The following is a 21,752-nucleotide window of genomic DNA, read 5'->3' as shown; positions in this document are numbered from 1 at the left end:
GAAAGGGAACGGTTTAGTTGGTGTTGGTAAGTGATCCCGGCACTGACATGGTTACAGCTATAGAAGCTTCCATTTTCTTTAGTTTCAAGCATAAAGTAAAGTCATTCTTTGTTAGTTTGAAAAAGAACAAGGTTAATGAAAGTAAAATAACATTCAGATGAAAGCTGGTAGTAAACATTATTTATCACCAATTATTACAAAGGAAATTGTTGGTGAATGCATTTATGTATGATATTGTGAAACTATGCCAGAGTTTATCACCCTTACGCCTTTCTGTATCTGGCTGAGAATGATTGAAGTTGTAGTTCGGTAAAATGGGGAGACTCCAGTGCTGGCCTTTCCAGGTCTAGATGTGCTATCTGCTTATATATGAAGCAGATGCAGAGTGTTCCAGAACAGTTGGATGGTGTGGTCCTCCTAAGACAACTTAATACTTATGGACTGTGAGTCTCAGACGAGAGTATTTATGTCCTGGAGAATAAACTGTAGGTGCTCAGTGACTTGAGGTATTCCTGCTGTACTGAAGATAATCGGCTGAATGTAATGATTGTAAACATCTCAATTATCTTCGTCCTCCTCACTTGCTTCTTCCATCAGTTGCTTTAGCCTCTGTCACAAAAGCAAACGTCCAATTACAGGAAGGAATAGATCGTGTTTTCATTTAAACAGGCCATACTAGATTAATTTCTAATTAAACAAATCCGCTAATCTGTGAATTGTGCAGAAGTGAAAAAGTATTGGGACATTTAGGTCTAAGTAGCTGAGCTAAAACAATTCTATAGAACTGGAAATTTTTTTGCAATTCTGCAATGTTGATCTGTGATCTGCATATTGCTCATCAATTTTTCACAACACTGTATTTTTGTTTTAGATGCCACAGTTCATTCATCTAAATTGTAATGTTTGTTATATAAAATGTATTGGAGGTTATTGACTGTTATGCAATGAACACAGTTTTGCTTCTAAACTGCACAATTCAGGTATACTAAACTGAATGAGAGAACCCAGATCTATATTGAATAAGGGCAATTTATTGGCCAATATTGTTTTTAAATGTTTTTAAAGCACTGTCTATATAGTAAAGGACTTGGATAGAGTTCTCTCTCTCTCTCTCTCTCTCTCTCTCTCTCTCTCTCTCTCTCTCTCTATGCTGTTTGTTTTATCCTCATACAAAACATATAACAGTTAAGTGTCTATTAAGGGAAAATAATGCTATTAAAAGGGGTGTGAAGACATGATAAATTAGAAGACAAAGGGTTCAGTAGTTTATGCACGCCTCCCAACCAGTGTATTTTGTGTTTTTTTGTTTTTTTTTTTGCTGCTCTAGGCATGACTAAACTCGGGCACCCTAATCTAAATATGCCTTACCCCTTTCTGTCAAGGCCGCACCTCTTCCTATTTAATACCAACACGCACTTTGACTGACAGACACATGCCCTTGCTGATGCATGCACTGACATGCACTCACTGACAGAAACACAGTCATTGGCACACACACTGTTTAACCAAAACACACTGACACACCCACTCACAGACAGGCACACACTCTCAGATACACATACACTGACATACACTTACTGATAGGCATACCGTAACATACACATGCACTCATTGATTTGACACACACATCCACATCACTGATTTTACAAACTGACACACACATTCACTCACACACACTCGCTGACAGACAAAAACCTGTAGAAACGCAAACTTGCTGAAAGACACACACACTCACTAAAAGACTCATACACACACATTCACTGACACTCACTCAGTGACGGAGACACACACATCAACAGACACACATCTTCTAACACTCTCACAAACTATTTTTATTTTAAATTAAGTCCACCCAGCCTCCCACTTGTGTGTATTCCCTGCCAGTAAGGTGGAACGGTCCACCCCCTTTCGAAACTGGATCTCCCCGTTTGGACTGCCGATGTTGGGACATATGGTTTATGAATGCCTCCAAAACAACATCATTGTATAATTTTCCTATTATCAATGCTCAAATGTTTGTTTGTTTTTAAATTCTATTTCACCTACAAATACGGTAAATATCTATTACACATACATCCACTACCCCCCACCAGAAATGACTCACTTGGCACCCAAAATAGCTCAAGTGTAACCGCACACTAGGTACGGAGGAATGTCACATGTAACCAGGGCCGGACTGGCCCACCGGGATACCGGGAAATTTCCCGGTGGGCCGCGGCACCTGGGGGTGGGCTAACAGCCCTAATCATTGCTCAGACTCCTGTAATCCCGGCCGGCCATTTGCGAGCGGCCGCACAGAGCCCCATGGGAGCAGGGGGAGCCAGGCGGCCGGCACAGCTCACACATGGCCGGCCGGGATCATAAAAAAACAAAAATAATAATTTGCGGCGGGGGCGGAGCTAGAGTGTGGTGGGGCGGGGCTTATAGTGTGGCAGGGGCGGGGCTTAGCGTGCGGCAGGGGGCCTGGTTAATGCAACATGGGAAGCAGGAAGGAGTCCCTGCTTCCCCAACAACAAGCCTCCAGGAGCTCCAAGGGATGTGAAGGTAAGAAGCAGGTCAGTGTGTCTGTGTGTGACTGCCTGTGAGTGTGTGACTGTGTGTGTGTGTGTGTGACTGCCTCTGTGTGTATGTATGACTGTCTGTCTGCCTGTGTGTTACACTGTCTGTGTGTGTGTGTGTGTGTATGTGACTGTCCTCCTCTGTATGTATGACTGTCTGCCTGTGTGTGTGTGTGTGTGTGTGTGTGACACTGTCTGCCTCTGTGTGTATGTATGACTGTCTGCCTGTGTGTGTGTGACACTGTCTGTGTGTGTGATTTAGATCAAAGCAAACTTTGATTAATTGTCTATCTACTCCTTCCAAATTGATTAATTAATGCGCCCTTCTTAGAAGTAATTCACACCGGAGACAAAGTTTCTGATAAGTGAAAAACCTGAGGAGGAATTCTTTATTCCCTGGAGTGGGAGCTCCTTTTAAAGCAGAAATACGTCATGTACAGAGTCACAGTTAAACATACAGTATACATTCAACAATTGGTTAACAGTCTAAGGGGTCTTGTCTAAACCCACCCTACAGGATGTGATGTCATCATTACAGAGTTCTCCCACCCATATTCCAGCTCCATCTTGGTTACACGATGGGAGGGGGAGTGAGTCTTTTCTTTCAGTTACTTTAACAGTGATTCTCCATTTTGTTACACGTGGCATATAGCTGTTAACTGGCACAAAGGAAGTGGGGGAGGAGTTAGTAAAGGAAGCTGTTCTTTTAACACAGGAATTTGTTACACAAGGCTTGCTCGATGGGATGGGGAGAGGGTAGCCGGATGGGAGGAATTCACAGAGGAAATAGTTACAGAGCACACATGTGTAAGAAATTATGACCCTCTTACAAGGATATTCTTTTAGGGAATGTGTGACAAATAAGACACAAATGTATAATAGTAAAAAATACATTTTAGTATTTTATCCATAACATGTGTGTGTGTGACACTGTCTGTGTGTGACTGTCTGCCTCTGTGTGTATGTATGACTGTCAGCCTGTGTGTGTGTGTGTGTGAGTGTGTGGCTATCTGCCTGTGTGAGTGTGTGGCTATCTGCCTGTGTGAGTGTGTGTGGCTTTTGGTGTGTGGGTGGCTGTCTGCCTCTGTGTGTGTGTGTGGGTGCCTGCCTCTGTGTGTGTGGATGTCTTTGTGTGTATGCATCTGCTAGTGAGTGAGTGAGCTTCTGTGTGTGTGTGTGTGTGTGTGTGTGTGCGTGCGCATCTGCTAGTGAGTGAGCTTCTGTGTGTGTGCACCTGCTAGTGAGTTTGTGTGTGTGTGTGTGTGCCTGCTAGTGAGTGACCTTGTATGTGTGTCAGTGAGCTTGTCTGTAGGGATTGTATGTGTGTAAGTGAGCTTGTTTGTAGGGAGCATGGGTGTGTCTGCTCCTGTCTGTGGTGAGCATGTGTGTGCAGTGAGCTTGTCTGTAGTAAGCTTGTGTGTGTATCAGAGTTTGTCTGTACTAAATTTGTGTGTGTGTGTCATTGAGATTGTCTGTCAATGAGCCTATTTGTGTGCATCAGTAAGATTGTCTGTGTCTGCATGTGAGTATGCTTTACTGTATAATTTAATTACCCTAAAAGGACTAATATTTTGAATTGAAAAATAAATATTCCAATTATATATATATATATATATATATATATATATATATATATATATACACACACACACACACACACACACACCGGTGTATATATAGATATATGTATGTGTATATATGCTATGTAGTGTGTGTTATATAACACACACTACATAGCACAATGACTTATGGGGCTGCCATAGACTTTTTTCCAGGACTGCTTCGTGTCCCCAGTCCGGCCCTGCATGTAACGTGGAGGCGGGGCAGCTGCACAAAGCCAACAATGAAATCTCCATCTTTGAGGAGGAGAAAATTATCATGAGGTAAGTATAGATTTAATCTATAAATTTTCTTCTCGTTTCCATAAGACATTATATTGATTGAATGTATCTACCTGAAAAACCTTTCCATCAATATATTTTCTGTATGGAAAGTCCACTTTATGATGATACCAGCTGTGTAGGTGAACTCTGTAAATATTATGTTAATATATGTGCTTACAAACCTTTTTTCCATACAAGTTGAGATGCTGCAACTGCTGTCCAAGCATCTTATTGCAGTCTGGTCCATCCATGCTGATGTGGTCCACAGTGGATTCATGGGCCATCTTGGGGGGAAAAACATTTTGGAAAATGAATATCATGTATATGGTTTGGAGAGTGGATTCCAAGCAGAGCAGGATTAACCATAACATGACCTTAGACAACTGCCCCTTAAAACATCCTATTGCTAATCTACCCTAACCCCAATACAATCCTTACCACCAAAGCCAAGTGGCACTAAAATATCCTTGACTAATCTGATGTTCTCTCTTGAGCCCCTCTTGTCTTTGAATAGCTCAATGATAAACTAAATAATGTACTTACATGTTTGTATTTCTAACAATATAATGTTCCTTTATTCCTGCTCTGAACTAGGCCAGGATATACCTCTCTATACACTTTAACAGAGGAAGAACTAGATGGGATGAAATACATACAAAATCAGAGTACCAAGGAGAAGTCATTACAGGCTGCATGGCTCCGTGAACTTTTAATCTCACCATGCTTTATATGGATGAAAAGGGTGAGTTTCTTAGAACACAGCCCCGTTTGACCAATAATTATTTACCCCTGTGCACAATCAGGAAATCCTTCTACCAGTCATGTACCTACCAGCACTGGCAGAGCCTGGAAGGAATAGCTTAAGGGGTAATACAAGAGGTTTATGAAGGAGGCGGCATAGAGATCTGCGTAGCGTATCAGCTGACTGGAGAAAAGAGTCTGTCGTGAGCCACAGCGGAACAAGCTGCCCATCATCCCGTAACACATATCCATTTCATGGGTGGCTTTCTGTGCACAGAGAGAAAAACAAACACAGTTTTTTTTTTCCACCACATCGTTTGTTTCACTCCTTTCAAATAAAAAGGTTAAAATCTTGATTAGAGATTTGTTTCTACTGTGCTATGATATATGTTATTTATTCAAATCCCAAAGCAACCAGCAGTTGTCTAGCATGTTTAATATTAGTGATTTGTATTTGTATTTCCCACACTGAAAGAATTAAAAGTAATTTATCAGGGTTTTTAATATTTATGTATGTATAATTTCATTCTAAGTGTATATATAGTTTTGTGTGCAGCCCTTTTCTACTATGGCATTTGGTGGCCCAGGATCTCAAAAACGTATAAAAAAAAGTGGAATTACTGGACCCCAGCATCATAAAGTTTCCAACCCTCTCCTCCAATGGAATTTACAATACGGTGATGCATGAGCCTTAACGAGGCAGGAGCAGAGTCATCTATATATCTAAGAAGATTTTAACTTCTGTTGTAAGCAGTACATTTTGGGCACTGTTTCCCTAGTAAATAACTTGTCATTGTATCTGGTTTTTATATGTCTATTTGATGCTATTCATTTTATGATTAATTCGTGGAAAAAATACCTGGATCTGCTTCTGTATCGCCTTGATGTTGGGATGCTCGTTGCTTCCACTGTCCATATGCCTTAGGAGAAAAGAAAATGAATCTAAAATGGTTCCAAATATATAGGAACCTATACTCAGAGACAAGAAAGACACATTGATAAACATTGGCTTGAAGAGTTTGAGTCTCAGTGCAGGGATGGAGATATTCTCATACAACCCACTATACATAGCATGGAACCACTAAGGCCTCATTCCAGCTCAATGAAAGATCTTGGAATGTTATTCTGAGAATTACTAGTACTCAAAATTCCCCTTTACAATTCAGTAAAGCCCTTCTGAGTCACACTCAAGGACTTAATGATGTTGCTACAACTAAGAAGCACATTCTAAGAATCGCAAGAAATTAAGGTCAAACTAGGCAGTCATAGTAAGGATTCTTATGAATATAATATAGAATAAACATCCCGAGGCCCAACACAAGGACACGAGACTATGCAACAGCTCTTACATCCTCTCATAAGCAAGACACTTACTGATACGACTCAGCCAAAATGATGTCCAGACGTTTTAATTCATCAAATAGCTCTGAAAAAAGGACTTGTTTTAAAACAGTGAAAGATGTAAAACAAGATTACTAAAGCAGACGCATTCATATGTACCAGCATCATATTTTATCATGCAAGGTAACGGACATATCCTTTTCTTTTATGGGAGAATTAAATATGGGGAACAAAAGATAGTTTAAAGATCAACTGTCACCTCTCTAGAATTTATACTATGGAATAAAACCATCTGTACCTTGTATCAGCCTTTTTCATATATTAAATTATTTAGCAAATAACATCACTCTTTGACTGCGACCTCTCCTTCATCCCTCATGTCCAGTCAATTGCCAAATCCTGCCGCTTCCATCACAAAAACAGAGCGCGCATCCACCCCTATTTAATGCCTGTTGCGATTACTGGACTAGAGCAGTGGGACATAGCAATTAGATGGTTTCATTCTGAAAGTGAGAAGTCAAAGTAAATTTTGAATTTAACCCATTAAGGACACATGACGAAAATATACCGTCATGATTCCATTTAGGGGTTAAGGTCAAAATAGCTGAAATGGAAAAACTCTCTAAGTCAGCTATGCTTCCAGTTTGCTACTTTAGCCTTAAATTTGAACCTCACTTGGAATTCACTTTGAATTTTCACTTTAGTAAATAATGCTCCAAGAGAAACTGAGATATGAAGAAGACTTCAACAAAGATAAGTATTAAGTGACCTATTTAAGAACAGCATACGTGCAGAGTTCTCACTATTTGAGACATCACCTAGTGCAGGGGTAGGCAACCTTCGGCTCTACAGATGTTTTGGACTACATCTCCCATAATGCTTTAACAGCCATATTGCTGGCAAAGCATCAAGGGAGATGTAGTCCACAACATCTGTAGAGCCGAAGGTTGCCTACCCCTGACCTAGTGACTAAACAATTCACTATTAGAAAAAGGGTCCAGGCACTCCAATGTCTTCAGGCACCTTTGTTAGAACATCAACCAGCTTAACAAAGACTCCACTGGGAGTTGAAACATTGCAGAGTTCCACATTTTCTAATAAAGGTGCCCGAAGACATTGGAGTGCCTGGACCCTTTTTCTGATACTGGTATTTATTATCTTTTGGGCTTGTGCAGGCCCTGGGTATAGCTAAGCACCCTGTCTTAAGTGAACTGAGTGCGGTTCCGTTTCCATTTTTGCAATTAAACAGTTCACTATACCGTTACAGAACAATGCTTTCTACAGTGTGTTTTATGGTCTCTAGTAAACACTGTTTTGGACAGTATATGGTTCCATGAGAATCAAAAATGCTCACCGCTTCTCTCAGTCCAGATGCTGAGCTCCTTGACCAGTTCTGGCACCACTAGGAAGGTCCTCCACCCCTGCCTTTTTTTGGATTTAAGGATGTCCCCAAAGATGTGATCCCCCATATAAAGAATGTCCTTGCCTTTCACCGCTAGCAATTCACACACAATGTCGGAAGAGCCTGATGCAGGGATAGGGCAAGAGTCAAACACAGACACACAGAGGTACCTGAAATGGAGTGAGGGATCTAGTTTGTGATCTATTAAATATACATTTGCAGGAATGCACTGATCAACCTTTTATAATTATTTTTTTCAACAACCTAAACAAATAGAAAATGTTAGCAAAATATGGATGTTAACCACATTTGCTTGTTATTTTAATCTAGTTGTTTATGAGACTAAAATGTAATGCTTAGAATTAATCTGCAGGTACACTTTCCAATTTAAATTGATTTGTATTCAGTGGGAAAACAGGGGTTACAGATATGGACCAACAGAAGAAGACGAAATCTGAAGTTACAGGTAGGGCCAACAGAAAGTACAGGTCAAGCAGTCAGGCACTTTTAAAGGATGAGGACAAGTAATAGGGTATGTTGTCTTCTGGCAAGCAAGAGCACATGACTTTTCCCAATGGGCTTATCTACTTGTCATTGCATTGCATTGCTATGTGTACTGGTTGGGGACATAGAGATAGTTCCTCTGATATGGCTGCCTTAAATAGCTTCAGTAGAGCAAACCCTTCCCTTGACAGGTTCCTTTGTACTAGGATAGTAGTGAGAAACGTATGTGAAATTGTATCACTTTCTTTGAGGGTTCTATGGATGTGGTGGTATTGCAAAATGAGCCATCTAGCTTTTTCCAGTATACTGCTCACAACACACCAGGGAAGCCATCGTTCTGCATCCAAAAGGTAAACAAAAAGGAGAGTGGCTAAAACCAATTTGAATGGATATATATCTGTGACTGGGAGTATGCATATTTGTGCGTCTGGGGGTATATATGTGTATGGGCATGAGTGTGTCTAGCAGCATATATCGGTGTCTAGTAGCACATATTTGTGTGTGTGCACCCGTTCATGGGGTGTTGAGAGGCCAATAGCTTTGTAGGTGCCCTCCAACATTTTTATAGTGGCCCTGGTCATAGGTGTCAAGTGTGGGAAATATTACCTCCTGAATACACTGCGCAGTGCTGATGAGGCCCTGTATAAGTTCCAATCCTCAGTTTTCCGGTGTTCTGCAGGAAAAAGCAGATGAGAGCTCGTTTGAGCAGGGTCCTCTCCAACCTATCATTCCTGTAAGTTTTCTTGTAATTGTCCTATCTATAGTTAAACCCTCCCCCGTATAATATTGTAATGTGCTATATAAATGCCAATATTAGCAATAATAATAATAATAATAATAATGAGAGTTTTCCTGAGTTCATTCTGATTTATAGAAAACTGAAATTTTCCAATAACAAATATTTAAGAAAACTTGGAAAAAAGTAATACCTCATTATGCAAAGCAGATGAGTGACCGTCTAGGACAGGGGTAGTCAACCTTTGTCACTCCAGCTGTTGTGGACTACATCCCCCGATGCTTTGCCAGCATCATAGGTGTAAGAGCATTATGGGAGATGTAGTCAAAAACATCTGGAGTAACGAAGGTTGCCTTCCCCTGCTCTAGGGTGTCTCAGTCTGTCGGAATATATAATCCTACAGGGATAAACATGTTGATTAGACTGGCTAGGACAGTAAAATACTCCAGTTACATTTGGAACATTTGTCCTATCTGAAAATTCAGTATTTAAGTAACTATTGTTTGAAAAAAACAAAAAAAAAACATACATGGTGCTATATCTTATTTTGTGCTTTTCTAAATATTTTAACAACGTAAAATTGAGTTAATTCAATTTATTTAGTGCTCTATACTGATATATGCTGAATCCATTTAAGCTTATTTTATTTTAAAAAAATCTCTCCAGACATCTAATCTTTTATTGATTGTTTCCCTACTTTATTTTTAAATCATGTACCATTTTATAGCCTGTGTAGAATAAAAGAGCTATACAAGTAGCATTTGAGCGCAACTGTTGGGAAATTCCTATTAAAAATATTAAAGTATCCCTTGAAAGGAAAGTTCAGGTTAGTACAGTTTATTCTGGTAAATAACCACTAGAGGGCAACACAATACTAATCAGAGATTTTCAAGCTTTCACTGTTTTCAAATTTTATGCAGGTCTGTTATTTAACCTATTGTCAAGTTACAGCTTGAGGTTTTACATTTTTGTTTTGATGTTTTGATTCTTTTCATTTTTTTTTAATCATCACATGGGATTCGTGTTAGCAGCTATTCCCAGTTATAATAAAATTATTTTTTCTTACTGTTTTAGGACTCACTTTAAAAATGTTTAGATCTAGATATGAGACAGCCATGTGTCATAGGGATACTACACTGTGGCACCATTATGGCTCTGTCAATCAATTCTGTGATTAGATTGTTCAGTACTGCTGTAGATGTGGTTTATCTCATGGAGTAGGTATAGACATAGCTAGTATTAGAACTGAGAGTGTATCCCAAAATGTAGTTAGAGTGGTAGTTAAGGTTAATAATGGGTGTTTTTAAAGCATGGGAGGCTTGTGTTCATGGCTTATCTACCTTAAAGATGCTGTGTGCTGTAAGTCACATCTCTCTCAACCAGGTTGGTTGTGTGTGGTAAGTTTAGGATAAGCTCAATTACTATGTTATGGCAATTCCAATCCACAGCAACTTACCGTAAATTGAGGTAACCCTCAAACTTAATCTCCTCTAACCAAAACTCTAATTCCCCTAGTGATAAACAATTCTTCACACTAACTCGAATTCCCTAACTGTGGCTATTCATAGCACACTACAGATCCTCTAACTACACCTAACCTCCATCTATCATCTCCCTGAATCCTACCATACTTTTCTGGTTTCTATTGATTTATGTGGTTTTAGTTCAGTACCTGCAGTCAGCTGTATGTTTCCTTTGTAACTACCTATAGCTTTGTTCTAGAGGAGTGGAGATCAGCTGTGAAGACCACACCATATGGGGGGGAGCATCCATAAAACCATTGTACCTGGATCCCCAGCCTTTTGTCCCCCTCTTGTTATTACACTATGAAGCAGAGGGTAAATGCAGAATCGAGCAATTACGGGACTGCATTCTTATTCACCAGAGTAAGGTGGAAATCTAGCAAACTGCAGTAGGAGATAATGTGCAGAATTCTTCATTTTATCAAATACTTACAGTGTCCACCTGGCGTAGGACTGTGCCCTCTGCAAAGAAGAGAGGCTTTCTGGTGTCCACAACGATCAGATCAAAATAAGAGCGCCACAATTTTTGTGAGGGATCACTGTTCTATGAGATAAAAGGACATATTTAGAAAGTTAAATCGAGCAAATCCAACTAGCAGAGCAGAACACTTACAGGGCTATTCACTAAAAGGAGAATTCAAAGTGAATTTCAAATTTAAGGCCAGCCAAAATGGAAGCACAGCTGACATAGACCCTAGATGTGAAATTCACTTTGAATTCTCACTTTAGTAAATAACCCTTTTATACTCACAGATGCAAAAGCAAGGGTTTCCAACTCCAGGTCTTGGAGGTGATGACATGTCCTTAGAAATTAAAACCAAGCAGATATCTACCTTACTGAAGAGCACACGATGGGTAAAGCCTGGCAGTGCAGATCAGCTCTCGGTCTCTGCCAATGAGCTTTTCCTGTACGGCATGGCTTCGATCAAGAGTGTGATTGGAAGCTTCTAGCAGGCGTTTCAGGCTCTCACTTCCTGCCGAGAGGAGGCAAGAAGTGGCGCCAGGGCACTAAAACTACACTTTAGTGGCGCTTGGAGTGTTACTTAATAAGTTACTTGCCATTGCAAGGATCCACGGCAGACTCACCAAGGGTGAATTTCTACTCGCCAATGCTACATTTTCCCTTGCCAATGACTAGTGCCAAGTGGAAGTTGTGAGCCCTGAGATATACAAGGTACACATTTCATAGATGACAGGGGCCTGACATTAGTTCTTTGTTAACTTTGTTAATGGTAACCTGTTAGGCCATTCCATGACAGAGTAGGGTCTTTAAGAATTACATTGTTATCCCAGGACATACTTGAAAACGAGAGAAATCTCAATGTATCCTTACCATGAAAATAATTTATAAATAAAGATCTTCAATGGCCATTAATAGGATATGTTGTAATATAATACACAAAAACTACACACAAACCATGTAAGTAATGGCTGAATTTGAAACTTAAATATAAGTGAATATTTAAAGCATTTAAATTAGTAATAGATTAATTTTCATAGTTGAATAACCTTCAGTATATGTCTGGTACTGCATTTTTTTTTACAAAATAAAAATGTTATAAATGGTTTCGGCACATTGAAAGACTCAGGCTGGTTGCCCCCACTCTTTAGCTTTTTCAGCACTATGTATCTGATATGTCTTGTGCCAAATGCAGACCTAACTGTAAGGTCACAGCCTGGTGGAAAGGAGACAACTGGCTCCTATAGCAAAAAGACTAAGGGAAGCTGAAATCAGCACGGGGAGACCAGTTACTTAACTTGTCCTCCAAAGACGACCAGGAGATATTCCTCAGGAAGCTGAACCTACAACATGCGGACAAGAGAGAGACCGGTGGGGGTGACAACCAAGTGCAGCGTCAGCCCAAGAGCAACAAGGGGCAGAGTCAAGGCGCCGAATCTCTAACAAAGAGACAGCCCTAAGCATTAGCATGTGGAAACTACACTCCACCTGATGGACTCTCGCAAGCCCTAGCAGCCATAAGGCACGGCACTCGAGAGACAACCATAGCCTCATACAGCTCCTGTACACAGAGGTTTTCACCCCCCCCTGGGTAGCAATACAGCTACTGCATAATGCCCCTAAGGCCATCGATACCATATGCCCATGACCCATCTTAACCTCTAGCAACTGCCAGACACACAGACAAAAACCTATTATAGCCAATGCCAGTTGTTCGTCAGATGATGTTGATGCAAAACTGATACTATATACATGCAAAATTGATATTACTTATATGCAAAATTGTTATTATTTACATACCAAGTCTAAGTTGTATTTTGAGTATTTAAACTCCAATAAAATAAAAAAAATAAAAGTAGATATGAGATTTAGCTAAGACCAACCAGTACAAGGCCAGAACATAAAGTTATTTCAACAATTATTATCTGACATTTGCCAAAAATATTTCGATTCAGCGGAGCATAGGTGACAGACCCATCTTCATGAAATGGAATGTCATGTTATCAAAATGGAATTGCATTGTTAGTTAACACCAGCGTCAAAGACAGGGGAGGGCTGGGGGGCTGCAGCCCCAAATGTACAGCTGTTCAGCCCCGGTTCTCATTTACCCCATGAAATCTCTAGTTCTGTTCTGCTCTCCCTGCCTGGTCTCCTCAGAGAGTCTGAGCCGAGAGTCAAAGCAGCACCTTTTAAATAAAGACACAGGGAACTCCTTTTTCTTAAGATACACAGAGGAGACGGGGCAGGGAGAGCAGAATGGAACTACAGAGATGCCTAAGTTAAAGACGAAGCAGAGGGCCGGCGGCTTACTCCAAATGCTCACTTACTCACACTACACAGGAAGAGGCTTGTGGCTGCCAGCCCTGAAAGAGTAAGCAAGACACAGTGGCCTGCCTACTTACAACCCCCTGCACAGAGACATACTTTGACCTATTGTACTAGGAAAGGAACCAGCATCCATTTTTGTACTGTGTGTGTTGTTCTGAGCCTTATTGTGTATGTGTGTCAGAGTTTCTGTGTCTGTCTGTGTATGTGTCCCTGTGTGCGTCTGTGAATTTCTGTGTGTGTGTCTGTCTATGTATCTGCCTGTGCATGCTTGTCTATGCATATGGCTGTTTATATATATATGTCTTTGTTTGTGCTTTCCTATGTGTGGTTGTGCCTTTCTGTGTGTATGATAGTGCATGTCTGTGTATCTGTGGTCCTGTGTGTGAATGCATGCTTTTGTGCGTGTTTGTGTATCTATGGGTTTATGTATGTATCTGTGCGTATCTAACCGAGTGTGAATATTTATGTATGTATCAGTGAGTCTGTCGAAAGGTTTATTAAGGGGTGGATTTTGGGCAGGACCATGGGTGGGGGCTTTGGTGTGGGGTCACCAATATGTGTTTTAGACTTATGTCCTGGGTGATTTAAAATTTTAGCAATGCCCCTAGTTAGCACCACTGCTAAGAAATACTAGAACAGTAGATATTTTTTACAATCCCTCTGACATGGGATTATTTATGGAATGTTTCTAATTAAAAGCAATTGTTTTTGATTATTGCAGGACATTTATCTTATTGGGGCAACTAAGGGAGTTGCCTTTTTGAGTCGTCTTATATTGTGTGTTTATGCAAAAAAAAGTTTTTTTAATTTGTGTAGTTTTTTTAAGTGGAAAAACTATTTTAATCTAGTTGGATTTCTAATATAAATGTTTACTTTACTTAAGCTATAATGTAATGATTATAAGTGAACTTAAAGACCCTGAATGGATATCGTAATGTATAGTCAGCCACATTTAATTAAAATGAAAATCTGAGACTGAGGGCCACAATTTGTGAGGGATTTGGGACTGCATTTGGTCTCGGATCACATTTAAAACACCCTCCTGTAAAGTATTTGACCTTGGCGTTTCTCTTTGGAATTACAATAAGTAAATAAATCCCTAAAACTAATAATTTTATTAACTACAGTGGAAAAAGGATTTAAGGAGCTTAGACAGCCTTGCCAGTAAACACTACAGCTGTGTTATAACATTGCACAAACCACCACATGTGAACAATGTGAGATAAACACAATGTACAGGCAGTCAGTGGAGCTCAGTCTATGGAACGGAACAGCACAGCTCTCAAAGCTATGTACCATTCCCGGAGATTACATTATTCAGAATCCAGAACACTGAGAGCACAGATATTAACATGTTCTCGATCGGTCTATATACAGCAAATAAAAAAAATGGAGAACAGTATTAACTCCATCCCATAGCAATATCTAGCTGAGAATAATGGGAAATGTATCTCAACAGTATTTAAAGGGCCAGTGTTACGTACCCATAGAACAAACCACTTCAATATTATTCTACATGGAGTTAATGGTGCCCAGACTACGCTGGTTATTATAGCCTTCACCCACTTACAATGGCTGTGTTCCTTATCTCTCTGACTCATTCACAGCAAGCTGTTGACACTTGCCCACTCTTGCGCTTGTTCATTCACAAACAGATGTAAGCCCATTGATATTCATACATACAAGTGGTGATCTAGTATTTCAAAAGCCTGAATGTATCCTTCATTTAGAAATATTTTTCTGTCCTGGACACGCATGTTGTTATCACCCACACACCAAAGTTTCCAGACACTGATATTTTGCCATATGCTATTGCAGGTCATACATAAACGCTGTCCTTTGCACCTGGCGTTTAGCATAGAGAAAACGTACAAGAGTAGTTAAACAATCATTGTTATTCGCTGAAGTGAGATATGTCAGGAATTTAACATTTAAGATTCAAGAAAATAGCTAAACTGGAAACATGTCTCAAGGCAGCGATGCTTCCTTTTCAGCAATTTTGACCATAATTTTAAATTCACTTTGAATTCACTGTGAATAATCAGCAATTCTTACTTCAGTGACTATCCCTGTACGTTTCTATTTCTCCTCCTCATTTGCAATGTTTGCAGTGACTGATAACGGCCCAGCCCTATGCTAACCATTTCATTTAAATTTGAAAGAAAACAGAGCATTTCATGAGAGACGACAAGTATACAACACACAAGTTATAGGTGATTTTCAATGTTTTTCCATTATGTATATTTCAAGAGAAGTGATGGTTGCCCTCTAACTTACATGTGAAGCTTTCCATGTGAACACTGATATTGAATATATATACACAAACACACACAAACACAATATTTGGGAGATGCACTAGCAGGGTGGACAGATGAGCAAACATTATAAAATGCTGGCTGAGGCTTCAGCTGTATGCCTCACAGCTATGCACTTGATCGATTGTGCTCATCACAGGCAAATATTACATTTATAACCAATGCCAATATATGTATGATGGCCCTATATAGTAAGAAGCCTTATTTAATTTAATGGGCCCCAACATTTTTTATGATAAAAGGTATTTCAGTACACACACATTGAAGAGTGTTAGAGTGAATTTAGAGAGTATTTTGCAAATATTATCACAGTGTAGAAGAAATATTGGAATACAGATTAAATTAGGCTCACCTTGCATATACCACAACCAACATCAAACAGGTAGGTCATGATGGCCTGTAGAAAAGACAAGGCACATTTTACTTGGAGTAGAAACTCTATTTAGCAATCAGAGTGAATAAACTCATTTATACTCACATCTGTATAGGTGTAGTCACTATTTGTGGCCAAAAAGACTTTGCCCACATCTCTCATGCGACTCAACAGTAAAGGAATCCGTGCCTGTAAGAAAAAAGCAAGAAGCATTATGGGAAGATTTATCATCATGTTAATAGTTTTGGGATTTAACAAACCCTCACACTTTAGTAGTGATTCTTAACATTTTGGGATGAGGACCCAAATTACGTATAAAGCATTACCTCGGCAACCCATTCTTCAATTCCACAATTACTTTAGAGACCTATTCTTCTACTGTTATGTGTATTACAGGAACGCTCTGAGAACTATAACCACTCCAGCTCACTGTAGAACTATAACCACTCCAGCTCACTGTAGAACAATAACCACTCCAGCTCACTGTAGAACTATAACCACTCCAGCTCACTGTAGAACTATAACCACTCCAGCTCACTGTAGTGTGTATGGTACCAAGAGTATCCTGGAGCTAGCCTTCACCCAAAGTAAGTAGTCAACTGATTCAGTACAGTTTGTCTTCTTACCTGGGGCCCATGGGGCACCACTCCCTATCTCCAATGCAGCCTAACAAGAATAGTAAGCAAGAGCTTTGAGCTCTCTAAAAGCTGAGTGGAGCCATGGAGTGGGGTCGGGCATTACCCATTATAAGATGATTTAACTACTTACAATAGGGGGATGACATGCAACTCCTGGCTTAGAATGTGAGCTTGTTTGAGCAGCAACTCAGCACCTTCCGTTCCTGTACGTCTAACATGTCTTGTTGTGACAACTTGTATTTTAGTCCCACTATTGTACTGCATTGCAGAATTTGTTGGCATTTTACATATAATAAAAATAATAATGATAATAATAATAATAATAATAACAACAACTACTACAGCACATTGGTGCATATGACGTTTTTAGTCTGCATTAGAATACTCTCAGTGTCATGGACTTCACTGCATGTAGAAAGTCAGAGCTGCTACAGCATCTGAATTAATACTGGTGGTTGACCCACTCCAAATTTTACTGACCCGAGGATTAAGAGAGATTGTTATCATATTAGCATTTATATAGCAAAAAACATATTTCATAGTGCTTTACAATTATAAGAAGGCCCTGTTCAAACAAGCTTACAACCTATGAGTATTTGAGGACACTCAGGACAGGTGGTTCGACTGGGATTCAAACCTGAATCTCCCAGTATTTTATGTCAAGTGCTCTGACCAGGAGTTCTACCTGGGTTTCCCACCTCTAACACAGGATTGTTAACACTGTTCTAACTAACCAAGTATGTAAAATAATCTCTTGTAAGATAATCCATTTATCTGGTTACCAAATTGCTCATTTCATATATGTAGGTAGAGGTATGGAGCTCACAAGGTTTTGGTTGTCCTTGAACAGCATTTGTGTATAATGTGCAGCAAAAGGTTACTCAATATGTATCTTAAATACCAATATTAATGCATCCTGGGAAATTACATGAATGAACCATAATTAAAAATGAACCACAATATCCCTAAAGACTCAATATAGAAAATAAATTACATACATCCTTTACGACATATTTATCCAGATCCGTTAAGGTTTTCTCCTTCAGACAGCCCTGAAATGAAAAGAGACAGAATATAACTATAAGTGAAACGTAAAATATACTGAGAAAAAAAAAGGAAATATGAATGAAAATAAATGTGTTCCTTTTTAATTGTGTTTTCTGACATATATTCAAGTATGAATGAAACTTTGCCGTGCTAAGATAAGCTCTAGAGTGGTGACAAACAAATTCCACAGATAGAAAAACCACAAACACAAGTGAATAGATAAGCATTATTAAGTGACTCTTGGGCATTATGTTACACTGGAAAGACAATCCTGATAGCGTCAGTTTGTCTTACTATTTACACTGTATTTTTACATCATTATTTTGTGTAAACTGAAAAACACTGCTTTGCTTCTGAATAAGACACAATTTGCTTTGCTAAATCTCCCATATGTTTCTATAGCACAGCATATGGACTCCTACAGAGGTTTTCCCATAAAACAGGAATTTGAAAACTGAGTTCCATCTAAAAAAAAAACAAAAAACTGAAATGCTCCCACTTTCCTCAATGAACCCACATTAACCAACTTCAATGTCAAAATACATTTATACTTAATAGCAACTGAATAACACACAAGCAAAAGGTATTAAGAATTAGCATACATGGGACGATGGGAAAAATAGGCAGAGAGAGGTGGAGTTAACATTCTGAATCCCTTACTCCTGCTTATGTAGCATGGCATTGGGAAGGCTGTACTATAGAATATAGCAAGTGCTATACTGCAGGACAGTAGTTAACAGCAACCTTTATTTTGACTAAACTGCTAAAATGGAGTCTGATAGTTGGACTTTCATTAGGGTCATTCATAACGTTAACCCATGAATTAGGTGATTACTGTCTCACAATACATTATACATGTTCTCTTTCTGTGTTAAGAAGGAAGATAACATTTTGTTACATTACTGATTGAGAATGCCTAGTCTTTTTTTAATTTCCTGATTGGTTTGATGGTCGTAGTTCCTCAATAAGAGTACTCCATGTTGACATACAAGCAAGTCTATCACATTCCAAAGTTCTAGAACACTTAGAACCCAATCACCAAGTCTTACTATAACCTAGAATTTCTAAAGTTTTAGCACCATCCGTTTGTTTATATTAGTCCTGTTATACATGTGAATACTAATTCAAGTACAAAGACCAGTCTCCTAATAGCAACTAAAGCATATGTACCTATTACACACTGCAACATTTATAAAGACATCCTGTGAAAAGTACACTAAAGCTTACTGCTAGTGAATGTGGTGATTACTGGTTCAGCAATGTTTAGTTCCTAGTATATAGAAGACATTTTTTTTATTTTTACATACAGAGCCTTCCTGAAACTATGTGCATGTATATCAGGTATTTACTGGATAAGTTTTTTAAAACATTATTTCTTGCAAAACATTTGTGGGCATGTCCTCTAGCCAACTATGCTTTAGCACAGAAGGAGATGAGTATTCTGAGCTCTTATCGCCAGTGTAAAGTGCCTGTGTTGACGTGCAGCAGGCAGACATTGCAGTGAGATAGTGTGAAAGACCTCCACACCCTTTCATTAACCTCACCGAGTCATGCACGTAGTCCATAGCATCTCGCACGTCCTGGAATATACTCTGAAATGACATAAATAGGTTCCCGTGGCGATACCCAGTGTCACAGCTGCAGAGAAATGCAGGAACATAGAGCATTCAGTTAAGTTCATGGTTTAAAAAAAAACAGTATTGAGAGAGAGAGAGAGAGAGAAAGAAACACATACACATATAGATCTAAACACTCCATCTCTGTATAAAGTAGATTATACAAATTGAGTTATCAATTATACTGCTCCTTGTAATATCTTCTTATAACAACTTGCCTTGCTTAACTAAACTTATTCATATAATCTCCCCTATTACTCCTTATAATTCTTCTCTATAACCACCATTACTCCATATAACCTCTCCCTATATCCCCTCCTATTACTCCATATAACCCCTACTCTTACTTCATATAACATCTCCCTATAACCCCTCCTCTTACTTCATATAACCCCTCCTATTACTCTATATAATCTCTCCCTATAACCCCTCCTATTACTCCATATAACCTCCCTATAACCCCTCCTATTACTCCATATAACCTCTCCCTATAACCCCTCCTATTACTCCATATAACCTCTCTCTATAACCCCTCCTATTACTCCATATAACCTCTCTCTATAACCCCTCCTATTACTCCATATAATCTCTCTCTATAACCCCTCCTATTACTCCATATAACCTCTCTCTATAACCCCTCCTATTACTCCATATAACCTCCCTATAACCCCTCCTATTACTCCATATAACCTCTCCCTATAACCCCTCCTATTACTCCATATAACCTCTCTATAACCCCTCCTCTTACTCCATATAACCTCCCTATAACCCCTCCTATTACTCCATATAACCTCTCTATAACCCCTCCTCTTACTCCATATAACCTCTCCCTATAACCCCTCCTATTACTCCATATTGCCTCTCTCTATAACCCCTCCTATTACTCCATATAACCTCTCCCTATAACTCCTCCTATTACTCCATATAACCTCTCCCTATAACCCCTCCTATTACTCCATATAACCTCTCCCTATAACTCCTCCTATTACTCCATATAACCTCTCCCTATAACTCCTCCTATTACTCCATATAACCTCTCCCTATAACCCCTCCTAGTACTCCATATAACCTCTCCCTATAACTCCTTCTATTACTCAATATAACCTCTCCCTATAACCCCTCCTAATACTCCATATAACCCCTCCCTATAACTCCTTCTAAAACACCATATAACCTCTCCCTATAACCCCTCCTATTACTCCATATAACCCCTCCCTATAACTCCTTCTAAAACACCATATAACCTCTCCCTATAACCCCTCCTATTACTCCATATAACCTCTCCCTATAACCCCTCCCATTACTCCATATAACCTCTCTCTATAACCCCTCCTATTACTCCATATAACCTCTCTCTATAACTCCTCCTATTACTCCATATAACCTCTCCCTATAACTCCTCCTATTACTCCATATAACCTCTCCCTATAACTCCTATTACTCCATATAACCTCTCCCTATAACCCCTCTTATTACTCCATATAACCTCTCTCTATAACTCATCCTATTACTCCATATAACCTCGTGATCTTTACATTCCCAGGGATTTTGAGTTCTGTACAGTGTGTCACATATATAAATATCATATAATGCTCTGGTCAGGTGTCATTGATAGGGATAATACCTATTAATATACATATTTATCAATCAAAAAACATTGTGTTGTTTTTTTGTTTTTTTGAATAATGAAGTAGAATCCAGATTTCGTTTTTATTTAAATAGCATTCAAAACAACACATTCTTTTCGCTGTAACCCCCTCTAACACATATATTAATAGAATGAGGACACACACTTACTTTACATATCGAGAACAGTTGTTGAAGAAATCCACTAAACAGGCATACAGGTATGTTTCTGTAAAGGGAGAGCAAATAGTTGCATTTCTGGTTTTGTTGTATTTTTTAACCCCTTAAGGACCAAACTTCTGGAATAAAAGGGAATCATGACATGTCACACATGTCATGTGTCCTTAAGGGGTTAAGTCTAAAGTTTCACACACATATATATATATATTTGTAAAAAGTAAGTATTGCACTATTCCCATAACTTAAATTTATAACCTATAATCATGGTGCAAACCAGCAATAGATATACAGTATAATGAAAAATCATATAGCTGCACATTCTTTGAACATTTTTTTGCACAACAAATCGAGTTAAAATTTCTAAATCCAGGTGTGCCCCTATATGATTTTATATATATATATATATATATATATATATATATATATATATATATATATATATATATATATATATACACACACACACACACACACACACACA

The 21,752-nt window shown here is 39.0% G+C and overlaps 1 protein-coding gene across 1 annotated transcript in view; it reads right to left on the bottom strand.

Moving 5' to 3' along the window:
- Positions 1 to 165: 165 nt before the first annotated feature.
- The window catches only part of LOC134603008 (cytosolic purine 5'-nucleotidase-like), a 41,296-nt gene continuing 19,709 nt past the window's right edge, over positions 166 to 21,752 (bottom strand). Inside the window, exons 6-18 of the mRNA XM_063448574.1 lie at positions 21,263 to 21,320; positions 19,394 to 19,487; positions 17,801 to 17,854; positions 16,270 to 16,353; positions 16,144 to 16,188; positions 11,122 to 11,232; positions 9,036 to 9,102; positions 7,878 to 8,048; positions 6,557 to 6,608; positions 6,042 to 6,102; positions 5,273 to 5,449; positions 4,624 to 4,725; positions 166 to 609 (exon numbers count right to left, since the gene is read on the bottom strand). Of these exons, the coding sequence (XP_063304644.1) occupies positions 559 to 609; positions 4,624 to 4,725; positions 5,273 to 5,449; positions 6,042 to 6,102; positions 6,557 to 6,608; positions 7,878 to 8,048; positions 9,036 to 9,102; positions 11,122 to 11,232; positions 16,144 to 16,188; positions 16,270 to 16,353; positions 17,801 to 17,854; positions 19,394 to 19,487; positions 21,263 to 21,320 (1,127 nt within the window). The 3' untranslated portion in view covers positions 166 to 558. The remainder of the gene's footprint in view (positions 610 to 4,623; positions 4,726 to 5,272; positions 5,450 to 6,041; positions 6,103 to 6,556; positions 6,609 to 7,877; positions 8,049 to 9,035; positions 9,103 to 11,121; positions 11,233 to 16,143; positions 16,189 to 16,269; positions 16,354 to 17,800; positions 17,855 to 19,393; positions 19,488 to 21,262; positions 21,321 to 21,752) is intronic.

Source organism: Pelobates fuscus, chromosome 3 (assembly GCF_036172605.1).
Source record: "Pelobates fuscus isolate aPelFus1 chromosome 3, aPelFus1.pri, whole genome shotgun sequence".
Taxonomy (NCBI): Eukaryota; Metazoa; Chordata; class Amphibia; order Anura; family Pelobatidae; genus Pelobates; species Pelobates fuscus.
The sequence above is the reverse complement of the archived record's forward strand: the minus strand, read 5'-3'. Positions and strand labels throughout refer to the sequence as shown.